This window comes from Haliotis asinina, chromosome 1, assembly GCF_037392515.1.
Source record: "Haliotis asinina isolate JCU_RB_2024 chromosome 1, JCU_Hal_asi_v2, whole genome shotgun sequence".
Taxonomy (NCBI): Eukaryota; Metazoa; Mollusca; class Gastropoda; order Lepetellida; family Haliotidae; genus Haliotis; species Haliotis asinina.
The window spans coordinates 51,648,046-51,665,028 of record NC_090280.1 but is presented as its reverse complement, the minus strand read 5'-3'; the positions used below and the strand labels follow the sequence as shown (position 1 = coordinate 51,665,028).

The 16,983-nt window shown below is 43.1% G+C and overlaps 1 protein-coding gene across 2 annotated transcripts; it reads right to left on the bottom strand.

Annotated features, from left to right (window-relative positions):
- Positions 1-1,193: 1,193 nt before the first annotated feature.
- Positions 1,194-15,798, bottom strand: LOC137293528 (putative phospholipase B-like 2). 2 transcript variants are annotated; one of them, XM_067824134.1, is made up of 11 exons: positions 15,599-15,798; positions 9,930-10,191; positions 8,907-9,001; positions 7,919-8,142; positions 5,745-5,836; positions 5,025-5,185; positions 4,424-4,513; positions 3,529-3,600; positions 2,949-3,101; positions 2,086-2,245; positions 1,194-1,653 (listed from the first exon to the last, which is right to left on the bottom strand). In XM_067824134.1, exons 1-11 carry the CDS (start codon positions 15,796-15,798, stop codon positions 1,447-1,449), a joined length of 1,716 nt encoding a protein of 571 aa, XP_067680235.1. In that variant the 3' UTR covers positions 1,194-1,446. The 2 variants fall into 2 exon arrangements, with proteins under 2 accessions (XP_067680235.1, XP_067680247.1); XM_067824146.1 differs by lacking the exon at positions 2,949-3,101 and having other exon boundaries at positions 15,599-15,797.
- Positions 15,799-16,983: the final 1,185 nt, after the last annotated feature.

Here is a 16,983-nt window from a genome sequence, read left to right as displayed (position 1 = left end):
AAGATTTCTGGAATTTCTGTTTCATCTTTACAATCCCTCTTTAATGATCGTGCTGTTAATCTCGCTGAGAGAATTTTATCAGATTCAAGTCACATGTTATTGCAAGAATACAATCTTTTACCTTCAGGCCGGCGTTACCAAATGCCCCGTTTTAAAACTAAAAGAGTTTAACATTCTTTTATTCCATCACGTATCCGCCTTTTAAATGACTGTTGACTGTCTTTGTCGTCGTTTTACGTATCCTAATCTGTATGTAGTTATTTATGTTTTAACAATCTCATATGTGTTCACTTTCAAATGTAAAAAGAATTCCCCTCGGGGTGTTAAAGTATTGTCATTGTCATCATTGGCATTGTCATATATTCAGTGTGTATCAGCACTATTTGGATTTAATCATAGCGTAAATGTTCTGCTGAAGGGATGTAGGTTGTAGGTACAGTGATAAAAAGCAGTGACAAACGAGACAACCAAAACAAATAAAAAAGAAAAAAGAAACGAAAAGAAAGAAGCGCAAGCAAACAAGACTAAATAAGACTTCAAAAAATTATTTACTTTCGTTTCTTTCGCCGGTTTCCAAAATACTATTTGTTCACGGTGATTGAGCTATTTACAATTTGCACGATCCAAGAGGAATATGAGATCTATAATTATGTTTACCATTAACCTGTTTGATTCCTGGTGTAATGACGTCTGCTGGCAATACGCCAGTGCCAATGGCTGAATGCGGCCGTTTCTGGCTGAAAACCGATCGGTTTTGTACGACAGCAGATCACGCGAGTCCATCAGACTGCGCCAGTTTGTGAGGTTTCCGTTTTACCCCGCACTCAGCAATATTCCAGCTATATGGCGTCGGTCAGTACATAATCGAGTCTCGACCAGGTAACACTGAACCTGATGAGGCGACACCCACTTGGGCATCCAGTTTGTGCCCCTAACACATTTGTTACTGTGTGTTTCATGTAAATGTGTGTCCTGAACGACGAGTAACCGTGTCTGTGTGTTCCATATCGCCGACAATTCTTCTAGGCGAAATGAAGCCGTTGTTTTGTACACATGTGAGTTTTGGCTATCATCGAGTCTTTCATCGCCGTGGGTTTTTGTGTGTGTGACAAGACGTGTTAATTCTCAGGTATCCAATATATGCAAACATGATACTAATCGCTTTTGAATATTCATAGACACGAACTATTCGCTGTCATGATAAATTATTAATTTTATTGATTCCATTAAATTTGAAAATGTGACCTTGAAAGTATAACAATATGATTTAGTGTCTTTTGAAACTTGAGTACACTGATATTTCGTCGACCCAGACTGGTCGCATGAGGTACATTTGTGGAGACAAAAAGGAACTGTAACCTGATTCGTTTATCTGGACATTTGTAAAACTAGAAAATATCAAAGTGAGTGGCACCGGCCGGATTTACGAGGTTCTTCTGTTGTTCATTAGCCCCTGTACCAAGATGGTGTGGTAGGGGGTATCAACGTTCCGTTAAATGACACAGGTTTGAAGTTAAACAAATCTGGTTGTCCAAAGTGGGGATACTTGTCGGCGTCCCTGACTTTAGACCACTGGAACGGCGGTTGCTGGTCATACGTGGGCCCCGAGACGGCATCAAACAACAGCCATTGCATCTCCCACGTCTCCACCATCTGTGGACAATATAAATAAACAAAATATAACAAAAGAAAGAAATGAATCTGCAAAGAGAAAACAAAATCATCTGAGTGGTATAGACTGGACACTGAATTTGTTCTCCAGTGACAATACATAGTGTGAGTGAGTTTAGTTTTACATTCAGCAATATTCCTGTAACCTGTCTCTGAACATTGGAGTCTGAACCAGACAATGTGGAGATCAACAGCATGAACACCTACGCAATATGACGGGATTTGGCATGATGGTTCAGCCAAGTCAGCGAGCCGTTAAACATGGCCCACTAAAGATTAATTGTATCCCGTATCTTCACTGGTCCGGAATACATAGCTGTGTTCAAGTCATACAAGAAAGATAACACTGAACTAGATAAGGCGACACCCATATGCTTTTCTCAGAAACCTTGACATTGTGAAACTAAGCCTGACCTTTACGTCTACAGCTCCGCCCATCGCGAATCCAAGGTCGTCGTAGAGGTAAGTTCCGGTTTCTTCGTTGAGGTCGTCGCGAGCTGCTATGGCGAGGTCGGCGCTGTAGCCTGGTGTACAGTTGCACTTAGACAGGGGGTCGTGTTTGAAGTCGTTGTACCTGCAATTGGTACAATGAGATAAGATGCCATATGTCGGATACAGACAAGCATAGGTTACTGAATACCATTTTAACCCGGATCTTCACGGTCATAGACAAGCATGGGTTACTGAAGACCATTTTAACCCGGATCTTCACGGATATAGACAAGCATGGGTTACTGAAGACCATATTAACCCGGATCTTCGCGGATATAGACAAGCATGGATTACTGAAGACCATATTAGCCCGGAACTTCGCGGATATTGACAAGCGTGGATTATTGAAGACCATATTAACCCGGATTTTCGCGGATGTAGACAAGCGTGGATTACTGAAGACCATATTAACCAGGATCTTGAGAGGGGGATGGGGATACTTTGTAAGAACAGCGTACACTTATTGTAGAGGGATTTTAAGACAAAAATGTTGCTTAGGTGTAAGTGTCCGATGTCAGACATAATTGTTTAGAAACAAAAAGGTCAACGAGTTCATTGTATTCATATGCGGTCAAATGGCCACTGTAATAAGTGACTTAAACTGTCCTTAAACTGTCATTTCAGTTTTTGATGAGCTCTCAGCCAATCAGAATCGAGGATCACACATTGTCGTGCTAAATATATATTAAATGATTATCACCTATTTTGTTATTATATATGTCGTCTTATAAAGAAACAACTATGGATGAGGTCATGCAGTCAAACAAGAACAAGTGATATGATACCTCAGTAATTTATACAGCGTTTCTTTGTCCTTGACCTTGTGATGATCGCGGCGGAATATCTGAGCACGGCGGCACATGTCGTGTGTGAAGTAGTCCCCATACTTGTCCACAAACTGTTGTTGGCCGCTCATTTGGAATATCTTCGGGAAATATCTTTTTAAAAAACACATTACGCAACAAAACATCAAACAGGCTATGTGAATACTAATCTGATACTCAAATATGCTGAAATTGAGTTATATTTGTATCAGCTATCCTGGTCTTATTCACGTAACTATTCATATCTGCTTAAACAGGGATAGCGAGGAACCTTCACTTATGTATTTAGATAAATATATCACGAACGTGTTCAGTAAACATACTCAAACAAATAAATAATATGATAATCTGTGGTTCATTAATTTTCATATAATGCATAAAAAATACTCTTTTTTCACATATATTGAAACAATCGGATAATATCGTGATAGTGGTAACAGCTATGGTGCCAGGGAGAAAATACAAGCAGAGAGAAAATATAATCTGGCTTCAGATTAGCTTTGGTGGAGGAGCTGAGACCGACATTTGTTGTATGTCTTACGCGATGTTATAGCTGGCCCAGTATGTGTTTTTCTTTAAGACGTCAGTCACATCTGCATGTTCAACGTATCCTCTGAAATAAAACAGTCATCAATAGGAGACAAATAACACAATTTCATTAGAGAATCTTCACTCTATTTTATCTGCAGAGGCGATTGTGTGCTACGCTTTGGGGTAAGGAGCTACCGGGCATCTGATGATCGGTTTCCGTGACGTAAAGTAACTGACTAATATATCTAAAGCAAAAATACGAATAATAATAAAAATTAATATCTACATACTTTAAAAACTAACAGAGCGGTAAAGTTACTTTGACACTTCATCGTCCGTAATGGCTTATTTCTCGAGTAATGGTAGTACGTCAATTTAAACTCACCTCATGAATAGTTAATGCTTTTTAATGGGGAGATCACAAACTCGAAAGAAACGTAAGTTGCCTTGAAATGGACCCTGCGTTCGCTCTTTCCAATACAATACTAGCTGTTGATGTCGCAACAACAATGTTAAAGGTGACGTGAAATGAGCTTTAACGTCGCACTTAACATTCGTTTGCTCATATATACCAGCCCAGACTTAAGCTGGTTTCATAGAGTTAGCTCACTGAGATACCATGACACAGTTAAGCATGAATACCCCACTCAGAAACGTTATGCTGACGCCGAGCCGACCAGTCCTTGTCGTACCCATTAAATCAAAAGTCCACACTGGGACCAAGAAGTAACATATTTTGATGTCTTTTTGGTATGACGGGCCGGGAATCGAACCAGTGACCTAAGGCTTTCCTGGCAGACGCTCTACTCACTACAGCACAGAGGCGGTCTCACGAAGGTATAACCAGAGACCATATATATCGGTATATGGTCCCTGGTATAACACTCTCTACAGGGTGTACGTACGGAAGTTGCTCCACAATGGTCAGTACCCCTTGGGGGAGAGGAGTTCCTTGAACCAGCTTCTGGTCCACAACCATCCACTGGTTGTTGTACCTGTAACAAAACACCGATCAAACCGAAACACAGAAATCATTGGTGGTCACAAACACCAGTTCAAGGGAGAAAACACTGATGAACTTTCAACTATACATTAATATTAAAGCAATGGCAAAGTACTGAATAAAACTCCCTACATTTAACTTTCTTCATGGAATTGATTACCTGACTGAATACGTTTGCACGACATTACCTCCACTATCACAGCATTCTACCAAAGCCGAACTTTGATCAAGTCAGTGATCGACTGATTGATAAATACATCAATTGGTCGTTGTCTTACTCCAGTAATATCTCAAGTGCACGAAGATGACTCGAAAAAAGGATACTACATATATATTATTATTATGACTACCCTTCACCAACGGTGCATGATGCTGACAAACCGGGAAACATAATCAAACCGATCTCGGATTCGAACCCAGCGTCATACGTTTCTTTCACCTAACAAACTGACGACCTTTACATATGCTGGGCCACCTACAACCATGTCGTGTGACGGACTCACGTGCCACTGTTGTAGCGGGTAAAGTTGAGCACCCACTCCTCTCCTGTTGTAGCCAGTCGGTTGGCCGTCCACACCCTCACAGGCTCGAACACGCACCCCTCAGGGGTGGTGAACTGGTACAGATCGGGGTTGTTGTTGGGGATGGTTGTTTCCAACGATACCTGAAGTCAATGAACTTTACACGTTTTGATGTAACAAATAATAATAATAATCTAATTGTTAAGGTTTCCGTTCTTTTTTAACAATATTCATGCAATTGTCTGACAGAGAGCGAAAATGGGATACAATCGTGTGATAGTAGGTGTTCGCATAACAGTCGAAGTTAAGATATGTTCATCCGTGTTTCTAGTGATTCGTCCCTTTAGGATGGCGTTTTTGTTTAAAATGTGACTCCGTTCATCCCGTAGTGAACGGGTACCCGGCAGGGTGATATGAGAATTCTAGCTCTCCGAAAATAACTCGGGTAATATATATCATAGAAAGCTGGGGATAAATAGCGACTGCTTGCTGACTGGCATTCACTGAGAACAACGAGGTGTAAATGGAGTAATCTTCTTTGTCTTCTTTAGGGACTCAAAACTGCGTCCGTAGGGCACTAGTTCAACCTCTATTGGCTGGGAAATGATTTGAACAGTTCAAACCCAAAACCAATCCACGAGCAAACATTTTAGCTTCTGGGGCGACCGTCCACTGTAAGCACTTATAAAAACGTTCACTTACCATCAGAGAGGACAGTACGTGGAAGTCGTCGGAGGAGACGAGGTAGCCGGGGTAGGAGGAGAAGGTGGAGGCACTGCCCATGGGTAGCATACCTGTGGACACAAATGATAACTGTGGGTGAGTGAGTGAGCCCAGTTTGACAACATCTCCAGAAATCACGATGGGCCAGCTTGATGTTGGATGAAATGTCAAATAATTCAGATGTCAGACGTTACCTTGGCTGAAACCAATGAGCACAAACTTAGAAACATGATTACGGCAAATTCGGATTAGAACCCCGGATTCTACATTTTCTGGAAACACAAAGGGGCATAACTCTGCACACCGAATTGAGACGCCTTTACACGAGTGGCAAATAATGTCTCTAAATACTCAGGCCAGGTTGGTATATGAGGCATTGCGAGAACAGCGAGCGTAACATGGTGTTGGCAGACTGGAATTCGGAATCCTCAGTTTGTCGACACTGACACTGTCAGAATGGTGACACAACATTATCACACTATTTATACTACACATACCGAAACATGAGTTTCATTAACCTATTCAGATAATAACGTACTTTTCAGCAGATCCGAATTTTCTCCAATGAAAATAGACGCAACAAATAACTGTGATTACAGTGAATCCCAGTTCCTCGTTCCAAAAGAAAATGGTATTTACACATGAATTTTAATTCTATTCTTTAATAACACCTTATTTCTATGTTGTATGTCTAGGTTCAAGCAGCATAGCTTAACTAAGAGATCATAGACTGCCCCTGTGTGATGAGGTCGTAAAATGAATCAATGCATCTGGCTAAATGCCTTTTCTGAAGTTATTCAGTGTAGCTCTGTAACGTACAATGAGACCCTCAAAGTTTTCTAGCCTCAGAGCCTAGTTTTGAGATTTCCATTATTTCCAGGTTTCTGTTTGTCAGAGCTCGCTGTACGACGGAGTACGCTGTACGATGGGTTTGCAAGGATTAGAAGTAGCGTAGTATTCCAATATACACGTGATTAGATGTATCAAATCAAACTGATTAACATTTATTCATCCAGTTAAATGAATTAATCTAAAAAATATGGACTAGTTATCGCACTAAGCTGTGCAACATGATGGAACCCTGTACACAGGAGACGAGACTGTACTGTGATCAGTGTTTTGACTAGTCAACCACGGATGTGTCGAAGTTAAAAGAATAAAACGACTTCAACTTATCGCACTTCCGAGACAACCGAAAAAGCATGACAACATAAAGAAAAGCAGGGGCTGAACATTTACTTAGAGACAACCAAAAGATGTTTTTGCGAAATAGTTTGTGAAGTTTCTCATCACTCCTTATAAACAAATTGGTAGGTGAGGTGTTTTTTTTATTTTTATTTTATAATATTTTGTTCTGATTTTCAGTGAAGTCGAAAACTTGGAATGTCGGCAGCTGAGACGGATTTCGGTAGTCTGCACGCAAGTCTGTTCGTACGCGTAAATTTACTTGTGCACAAAAAGACAAAACAGGGTCGGGCGGTAATGAGAAACAAGAAATAGTTTTTAAGTGGCCTAAACCTTGTCCATACACATGTAGTTTAGTCTGTTTCTTATTCACAGCTGTCTGTGGTGTTGTCCAGACAGTGACATCGACGCGACTGGCCGATGAGATAAACCTTCACAATCACAAATTAAAACAAACACGACAAATATTTTCCCAGTAAACTGTTGCCAGCACCCCCGACAGTACAGGAGATCTTTGCCAAGAGAACATGCCCCTTCCCACAAAAATAGCTGTTTCACTATTTTGTCAATGAAGAAGCTGTGTATTCATACGCTGGGCAAAGTAATCTACCAGGGTAGATATCCAGGGAGGTAATAAAATTTTCAGGCCGACCCGTAGATGCGTCCAGGGTATAGTGGAGACTTTTCGGAACGTATACCCTGGAGATATCGAGGATGGTGTAGTGACGGTAACTACAGATAACGAGATTATCGTAGTTGTACTTCCGCATCATGCACATCATCTCAGCAGGGACTAACATACCGGCACTATATATACTCTCAACCCCAATAATCAATTTTGCATCTGTAATGCCTGCCATAGTGTCAGGTTTAAGCCCCATTATTTCAAGATCGCCGCCATATAGGTGGATTATTGCTGACTTAGACGTTAAACAACAAAGTCCAGTCATATCGGTAATGAGGCTTACCCTTCTTGGTGTTGGTCAGACTGTACTGCAGTGTGTATCTCTTGAGCATGCGCACCATGTTTTTGTAGCTTGTCCACGTGTTGTGGGCAACGAAGACGTCCTTGTACTCGGGGTTAATCTTGACGATGGCGGAGCAGTGACCACGTCGGGGCTGGTCGACACTGACGCCGGGTTTGTGAAGCGCCACCTCCAGATCTCCCACGTCATCGCTAATCTGGAACATACTGGACACGGAAATGGACACTATAGCAGCCGAAAATATATTATTTCTGAATCATCATTAACAAACTGTACCCTGTATTCGTGACACCTAGCGTATTGTCACAGATCAGTGACACATTCAACACAAAACCGCTGGGATCTGGGTTAGAATTGGTCTTCTGCAACCCATGTTTGTCGTTACACAGCAGCGCTACTAACGCGATCGGGTGGGTCAGGTTTGTTGACTTTGTTACACGGTACATGTCATCGTATCCAAATTACGTAGATCGATGCTTAAGATTTCAAACTACTGGATTGTGTGGTTCAGACTTTATTATTTGCAGACACCCGCCATAAAGCTGGAATATTGCTGAGTGAGGCGCTAAGCAACAAACTAAACATCCATGTAGGTTTCACCGCCATTTTCCTCCTCTTTTAGATCCACTGGAATTGGTGTTCCAGATAATTCTCCCACGATATATATTTACTGCTTTGCATAGCTATAGCAAGGTCAACATTGAACCCACACAGATATACTCTGTAGGGTAGTGTCTACCCGTTCGGGACTTAGAATCCATGATGGATATTTTACTCATGATTTTTGACTACGTACTTGCAGAACTTGCTGATTACCTTCGTTTGCAAGTCACAGATATCAGATACGCAGGCCTGAATGCTGATCGACTGATCACCTGTCTCGACTTTCTATGGGGGAGTTTTGAGTTCTTCGGGCAGGTATCGTATTAGATTAAAAGGTCTAACTTCATGAACTTCTTGTTGTACTTACTACAACCCGAATGGGTCTATGTCCAGGGACGGCCTCTGTGGATCGTTGTTGTAGCCGTCTGTCATCCCCCGGAGCTGAGTGTAGAACATCTCCACCTGGCGGTGAGAGAGTCGAATGTCACACACTCTTGTAATCTCGGCAGTTTCCGCCATCTAACTCGGACAGCTTACAGTAGTGACAGTAATTATTTTTTATTACCACGTGTTCTGCCAAACGGTCGTGTACAACAGCCGTTCACATCTAAAACACCGGAGATCCGTTCCACAAAGTGTTCCCAGCTCATGATGATCGCAAACCTACGTTCAACGATGACTGGTTCCCGTATTATCATTTCTTGAAGCGAATCCTTATTACAGTTATGATATCCTTAGAGCTCAGAGAGTGAGTGAGTGAGTTTAGTTTTACGTAGCTTTCAGCAATATTCCAGCAATATCATGGCGGCTTACCCATGTGGGTAATCGTAACGAGCGAACGTTTTAACCACTTCTCTACCGTCTACTCTAGAGCTATTTAAGTCAAACGGGGCCCAGTACAGAAGCCAGTTAACGTCAAGGAACCGATGTGACTTTATGGCCTCAGCTCCCTTGGAAGAATACCACACCACGTGTCTGTAGTGTGCAAGAAGAACTTTTTGCCGCATGCGGTTACCCATCTAACTACTAACAACTACATGATTTGTGAAATCATTCACAGGTTTGTGGATCACCGTGTGTAGCCCATTCCTGGTGTCCCTCGCCCTGATATTGCTGGAATATTGCTAAAAACGGCGTAAAACTAAACATACTCACTCGTGGATCCCCACTAGGCTTATCAATCCGCGTCTCGAATGTATGATGCCTCGAAAACAGGTCGTCTTTAACAAGTCCGTCTCACGACAACTTCGACTTTGTCTCCCTGAAGGCAAATTTCCGTCAAGAGCCCAGAAATTTACATGGGACTCTTTTGTGAAAGTAATATAACAGAAACGACACACCTAGCGTTCGAACTAGATGTGGCGTCCATGACCCTCACTCACTCACTTACCTGGTGCCAGTAAGGATCATCAGGGTTGTTTTTGATGGAGGTTCGAATCCAGTTTAGGTTTGTTTCCAGGAAGTTGCGAAGACGCCGACAGTAGGCGGAGTAGGGTTCGTCACAGTAGCCGGCCCTTGTGTTTTGCCAGTGCATGGTGATGAGGTCACGTGTGAGGTAGCCTTCGACCAGGCCGGCCGCGTAGGCCAACATGGAGTCGTTGTACTTCTGGTGGTATTCATAGAACGGCGTCCCTACCTCCAGATAACCCCATCTGTGAACGGAACACATCAGTTAGGGTGGAATGTGAAGTATACTCGAACATAGTGAACAGTCGGATATCACGACTAGTCGAACTCTTTGATACATGGTCATATGGTATGGCTGGAGTGAGTGAGTTTAATGTTACGCTACAGTCAGCAATATTCAAGCTATACAGCAGGTGTCTGTAAATAATCGAGTCTAGACCAAGACAATGCAGTGATCAAACAGGACGAGCATAGATCTACGCAACTGGCAACCGATGACGTGTCAACCAAGTCAGCAAGTCAGGCCACCCGATCCCGTTAGCCGTCTCTTACGACAAGCATGGGTTACTGAAGAGTTCTAACCCGGCCCTTTACGGGTGGAATGACTGGATATCACGAATAAATAATATCAAACTGTAGAACTGATAAGGTGAAAATAAGCGGAAACAAATGCTGAATAATTACTAATGCTATATATCAGATGAACTATTGGTGTGGCATTCTAGACGTTGTAAGTAGTAGGAATGACTAATCTTTATCGATGACCATCTTCGTCATTGTAACATAGCGACGTTTCAGTGTAGACACCTATCTCCCTTGGTCTGGGCTGTACGGAAGGAACAGTATAAGTATCTGCACCGAAACGAAAGAAGTCGATCATCCACAAAGACTTGTCCTTCCTATATATAACATACATCACAACTTCATTCGTTCAACATCTGATGCTGTAAACACCAAGGGGGATAATCAGACCTCCGCATCGTACGGTCAAGATGGGATCGCGGCATCATTGTCAGGATCTGCGCAGTCGTGATGGTGAAAGGGTCCTGTTTCATTCACCTCTGGTAAGAAAACCCACTGATTTGATTGTTCCACCACCACCCATCACTCAAGGCAACATCGGTGAGAAAACGTCACAGTCAGGTGACATTGTTCAGTGCGTTTTCAAAGCGTAGTCAAACCATCAACAGCTTCACTCGGCAATATTCCAGTTGTGCTCGAATACCAAATATTGTATGTTCGTTCCCGACGAAGTAACAAGGATTTTGTCCAAGAAACATGAATTCATTATGTCATTATGTCCTGAACGTGGTCAGTGATTGTGTGTTTGCGATGACGTCCTGAACGTGGTGAGTGATGGTGTGTGTCTGTGAAGGCGTTCTGAACGTGGTCAGTGCCTGTTGTGTGTTTGTGAAGGCGTCCTGAATGTGGTCAGTGCCTGTTGTGTGTTTGTGAAGGCGTCCTGAATGCGGTCAGTGCCTGGTGTGTGTCTGTGAAGGCGTCCTGAAGGTGGTCAATACCTGTTTTGTGTGAAGACGTTCTGACCGTGGTCAGTGTCGGAGTCTGCGAAATACCGACCCCAGAGGGACTATTTGGTGTTAACACCAAAACACCAAAACAAAGACAGCTGGTGTAGTCCAGGTTCAAACATTCTAACTCCACGCAGTCACTCTTTTCACATATAGTGACTGACTTTAGTTTTAGCGATATTCCAATTTCACAACAGAGGACACCAGAAAGTGGACTCACACACGGTACACATGCGGGACATCGAACCAAGTCCTTCGGCGTGGCGAGGAAACGCTTTATCTTGCGATAGTGTGACAACGGTAGAGTAATAAGAGGTATCCTAATAAACATACAACTGAGAACAGACCAGTGATTAGGCTTCACCCAACAGAGGGAATCGACGTACTCAAGACTTGGATACATTGTCCCTCAAAATGAGCAGGGCTCCGTTCCTGAAAGCTATCGTAGCGCCACGACAGCCGTAACCCCCATGCTTAACAGAAACTTGTGACAGTCGTAATTCCCATGCTTAACAGAAACTTGCGACAGTCGTAATTCCCATGCTTAACAGAAACTTGCGACAGTCGTAACTCCCATGCTTAAAAGAAACTTGCGACAGTCGTAATTCCCATGCTTAACAGAAACTTGCGACAGTCGTAACTCCCATGCTTAACAGAAACTTGCGACAGTCATAACTCCCATGCTTGACAGAAACTTGCGACAGTCGTAACTCCCATGCTTAACAGAAACTTGCGACAGTCGCTACTCCCATGCTTAACAAAAACTTGCGACAGTCGCAACTCCCATGCTTAACAGAAACTTGCGACAGTCGCAACTCCCATGCTTAACAGAAACTTGCGACAGTCGTAACTCAACAGAAACTTGCGACAGTCGCAACTCCCATGCTTAACAGAAACTTACGACAGTCGTAACTCCCATGCTTGACAGAAACTTGCGACAGTCGTAACTCCCATGCTTAACAGAAACTTGCGACAGTCGTAACTCCCATGCTTAACAGAAACTTGCGACAGTCGTAACTCCTATGCTTAACAGAAACTTGCGACAGTCGCAACTCCCATGCTTAACAGAAACTTGCGACAGTCGTAACTCAACAGAAACTTGCGACAGTCGCAACTCCCATGCTTAACAGAAACTTACGACAGTCGTAACTCCCATGCTTGACAGAAACTTGCGACAGTCGTAACTCCCATGCTTAACAGAAACTTGTGACAGTCGCAACTCCCATGCTTAACAGAAACTTGCGACAGTCGTAACTCCCATGCTTAACAGAAACTTGCGACAGTCGTAACTCCCATGCTTAACAGAAACTTGCGACAGTCGTAACTCCCATGCTTAACAGAAACTTGCGACAGTCGCAACTCCCATGCTTAACAGAAACTTGTGACAGTCGTAATTCCCATGCTTGACAGAAACTTGTGACAGTCGCAACTCCCATGCTTAACAGAAACTTGCGACAGTCGCAACTCCCATGCTTGACAGAAACTTGCGACAGTCGCAACTCCCATGCTTAACAGAAACTTGCGACAGTCGTAATTCCCATGCTTAACAGAAACTTATGACAGTCGCAACTCCCATGCTTAACAAAAACTTGTGACAGTCGTAATTCCCATGCTTAACAGAAACTTGCGACAGTCGCAACTCTCATGCTTAACAGAAACTTGCGACAGTCGCTACTCCCATGCTTAACAAAAACTTGCGACAGTCGTAACTCCCATGCTTAACAGAAACTTGCGACAGTCGCAACTCCCATGCTTAACAGAAACTTGCGACAGTCGTAACTCCCATGCTTGACAGAAACTTGCGACAGTCGTAACTCCCATGCTTAACAGAAACTTGCGACAGTCGCAACTCCCATGCTTGACAGAAACTTACGACAGTCGTAACTCCCATGCTTGACAGAAACTTGCGACAGTCGTAACTCCCATGCTTAACAGAAACTTGCGACAGTCGTAACTCCCATGCTTAACAGAAACTTGCGACAGTCGTAACTCCCATGCTTAACAGAAACTTGCGACAGTCGTAACTCCCATGCTTGACAGAAACTTGCGACAGTCGTAACTCCCATGCTTAACAGAAACTTACGACAGTCGTAACTCCCATGCTTAACAGAAACTTGCGACAGTCGTAACTCCCATGCTTAACAGAAACTTGCGACAGTCGCAACTCCCATGCTTAACAGAAACTTGTGACAGTCGTAATTCCCATGCTTGACAGAAACTTGTGACAGTCGTAACTCCCATGCTTAACAGAAACTTGCGACAGTCGCAACTCCCATGCTTAACAGAAACTTGCGACAGTCGCAACTCCCATGCTTAACAGAAACTTGCGACAGTCGTAATTCCCATGCTTAACAGAAACTTATGACAGTCGCAACTCCCATGCTTAACAAAAACTTGTGACAGTCGTAATTCCCATGCTTAACAGAAACTTGCGACAGTCGCAACTCTCATGCTTAACAGAAACTTGCGACAGTCGCAACTCCCATGCTTAACAGAAACTTGCGACAGTCATAACTCCCATGCTTGACAGAAACTTGCGACAGTCGCAACTCTCATGCTTGACAGAAACTTGTGACAGTCGCAACTCCCATGCTTGACAGAAACTTGTGACAGTCGCAACTCCCATGCTTAACAGAAACTTGCGACAGTCGTAATTCCCATGCTTGACAGAAACTTGTGACAGTCGTAATTCCCATGCTTGACAGAAACTTGCGACAGTCGCAACTCCCATGCTTAACAGAAACTTGTGACAGTCGTAATTCCCATGCTTAACAGAAACTTGTGACAGTCGTAATTCCCATGCTTAACAGAAACTTGCGACAGTCGCAACTCCCATGTTTAACAGAAACTTGCGACAGTCGCAACTCCCATGCTTAACAGAAACTTGCGACAGTCGTAGCGCTACGATAAGTGTCGGGAACGGGGTCCAGGTACCTCATACGACACAGCAGAACGATAACATCTTTGACAGACAGTTCAGTAATCCTGATAAGATAGCACCACATCCAGTCACTACATACAAGTCAACAAAGCAAGATCAAACATTTTAAATTCATGAAAAAGATTTTTTTTTACAAAACCGAGACACTCACCTAGGAAACCTCCTTATGTAATGACACATGATCGTACTAGTGCCCTAGTTACGCATCACTAGGGCCGCAGCTGCTTCATAGCGGGGGGACCGGGATGATATACAACCAGTATCTCACATCAGATATCTCTAATCCCTACCGTAACACTTTACACATGCTTTGTGATGTCATACCAGCAGGGACAATGCTCTTTGAAGTTGTCATGTGCACGCTTCAGGGACGAGAACATTACATACATAATAAGAAACTGTGAAATTATGACAAGACACGAATTTTGTGTGCGTGATTATTTTGTGGATTTCTTTATACATGACACTAGTAAACTTCCCATCCACATGCATATTTCCGTTGTTCGTTTGGAAACATTACTAAAGTGTTATCAGTTTCCGCCACATGTAGAAATATTGCTGCAATATCAACACTGAAGACACCAGAACTGGGCTCCACATATTGTACACATGTGGGAATTCGAACCAGGTCTTCGGCGTGACGAGCGAACGCTTTAACCACTAGGCTACCCGAGTCCTCTAAATTGTTAAGGAAATTATGTGCATTAAAAGAAATTCTCAGTTTGCACCACACCCATGCCCGTTTCCCCCAAAGTCGCCAAGGTTTAGGGATTTTAATTACTCCAGGCTTCCTTCCCATATTTAGTAGACACGCTAACATAACTAGAATACTGCCCAAAGTGGTGTGAAATACAAAACAGTGTGAAATACAAAACGATATCTCATTGTTTTGTACAGACAAAATCAAATGACGAAATGTTCAAATTTCTGGATATGCATTGCCATGCTGAACATCGCACCCATCAATATATCTCATCTCTGACGCAGACGTGAGTAAGCCTATTATGGCAATTAAGACACAAAGGAAGTTTAATTTGGAAATACTTTCATAAAGTGGAAAGACACTGGTAGTTATCGAAAATGCTGGATTTTAAAAGCCCCAAACCTTACAGTTTATGAAAACGTCTGCTAATGCTATGAGCAATGTTTAATGTCTATGGTATGGATCAACGTCCTACACACCCGGTTTCATTGACGGAGTTGATGAACTGTGCCCAAGCCAGGGAATCATCTGTGGCAGGTCCCTGTCGAATCTGAAATCCGCCAGCTGTTTCATCAAATACAGCGTGGACGCTAACACGATTTGCTTCCTCGCCTACAGCCACAGAAAGCAACACCGTCAACACCACAACAAGCTCGGTGGTCGCCATCTTGCCTGTCATGTGACAGTACTTTATCATGTGACTTTGTGAAGATAGTTATCATGTTATCACGCATATTTGTTATCAACCACAGGTGCGTGTGAAGACTAAGTGGCTTGATATTGTGGTTTTATATTGGTGCTACTATTTAGACAAAAAGACAGATTGGATTTGTAACACTTAATAACGCTTTAATTATTGCCACCATTGACCAATTGAGTTCTCAAATTGCAGATTTAACTTATTACATCTGTGCTTTAAGGTACCTGCACAAAAGTGGTGAAAGACTATAGATATTTACTTGAACATTTACATAAAGGGGCGGTGGGGTAGCCCAAAGGTGATAACGTTCACTCGTCATGCCGAGGACCAAAGTTCGATTCCCGAAGTGGGTACAATGTGCGTGTCACATTTCTGATGTCCACCGAAGTGATACTGCTGGAAAATTGCTGAAAGTGCCATTCAGTCTTTTTTCTGGTACTCAAAAGGACAAAAGACCTTGGGCCAAAGGCACACTACGTGTATTATGCTTTCCTGAACGTTATGCTTCTGTCCAAGAGCGTCCGTGGTAGTCGCTCTCGGGTGGTAGTTTAGGATGGTGGACAAGAGACAGGGAGGACATGAGTCGGTTTTAGAGATGAAGACAGCAGCAGCCATGTTTTATTACTGTTTGGTCGAAGGATGGTCAAAATGGTAAATACAGTGGTAAACATGTGACAGAACGCACATCGGGACTGAGTGGCCAATGATCCCGACGTGGAGACCCGATCTGTCACTTACACACGTTCAGAAGTCCGACGGCGATTCTTCATCGTCGACGTAGTCGCAGATAGGGCGACGGCCTTGGCCGACACCCCGACTAGACGCACAATCCGCCCACATCTGTCGATGATCTACTTTCCATGGTTGGTCTTGCTGGTTAGTCTCGCTGGATGGTCTCGCTGGATGGTCTCTCGACTGACCATATCAGTCAGGTTTTTATACACAGGGCCATTACGCCACATTGTGCAAGGTCACTGGCCCATGCACGTGTACATACGTAAGATTCGTCGACGTAGGGAGGTGTTAATTGACATGTATTGATAGCGTTTGAGAATTAAAGGTCCTGCCCGGAGGGGGGGTTATGATAAGAGGGGATACACCGAATATTTGCTGAATACATTGCATAGACAAAGGGGATAGAATTTCGGTGCACTTTGGACTTAT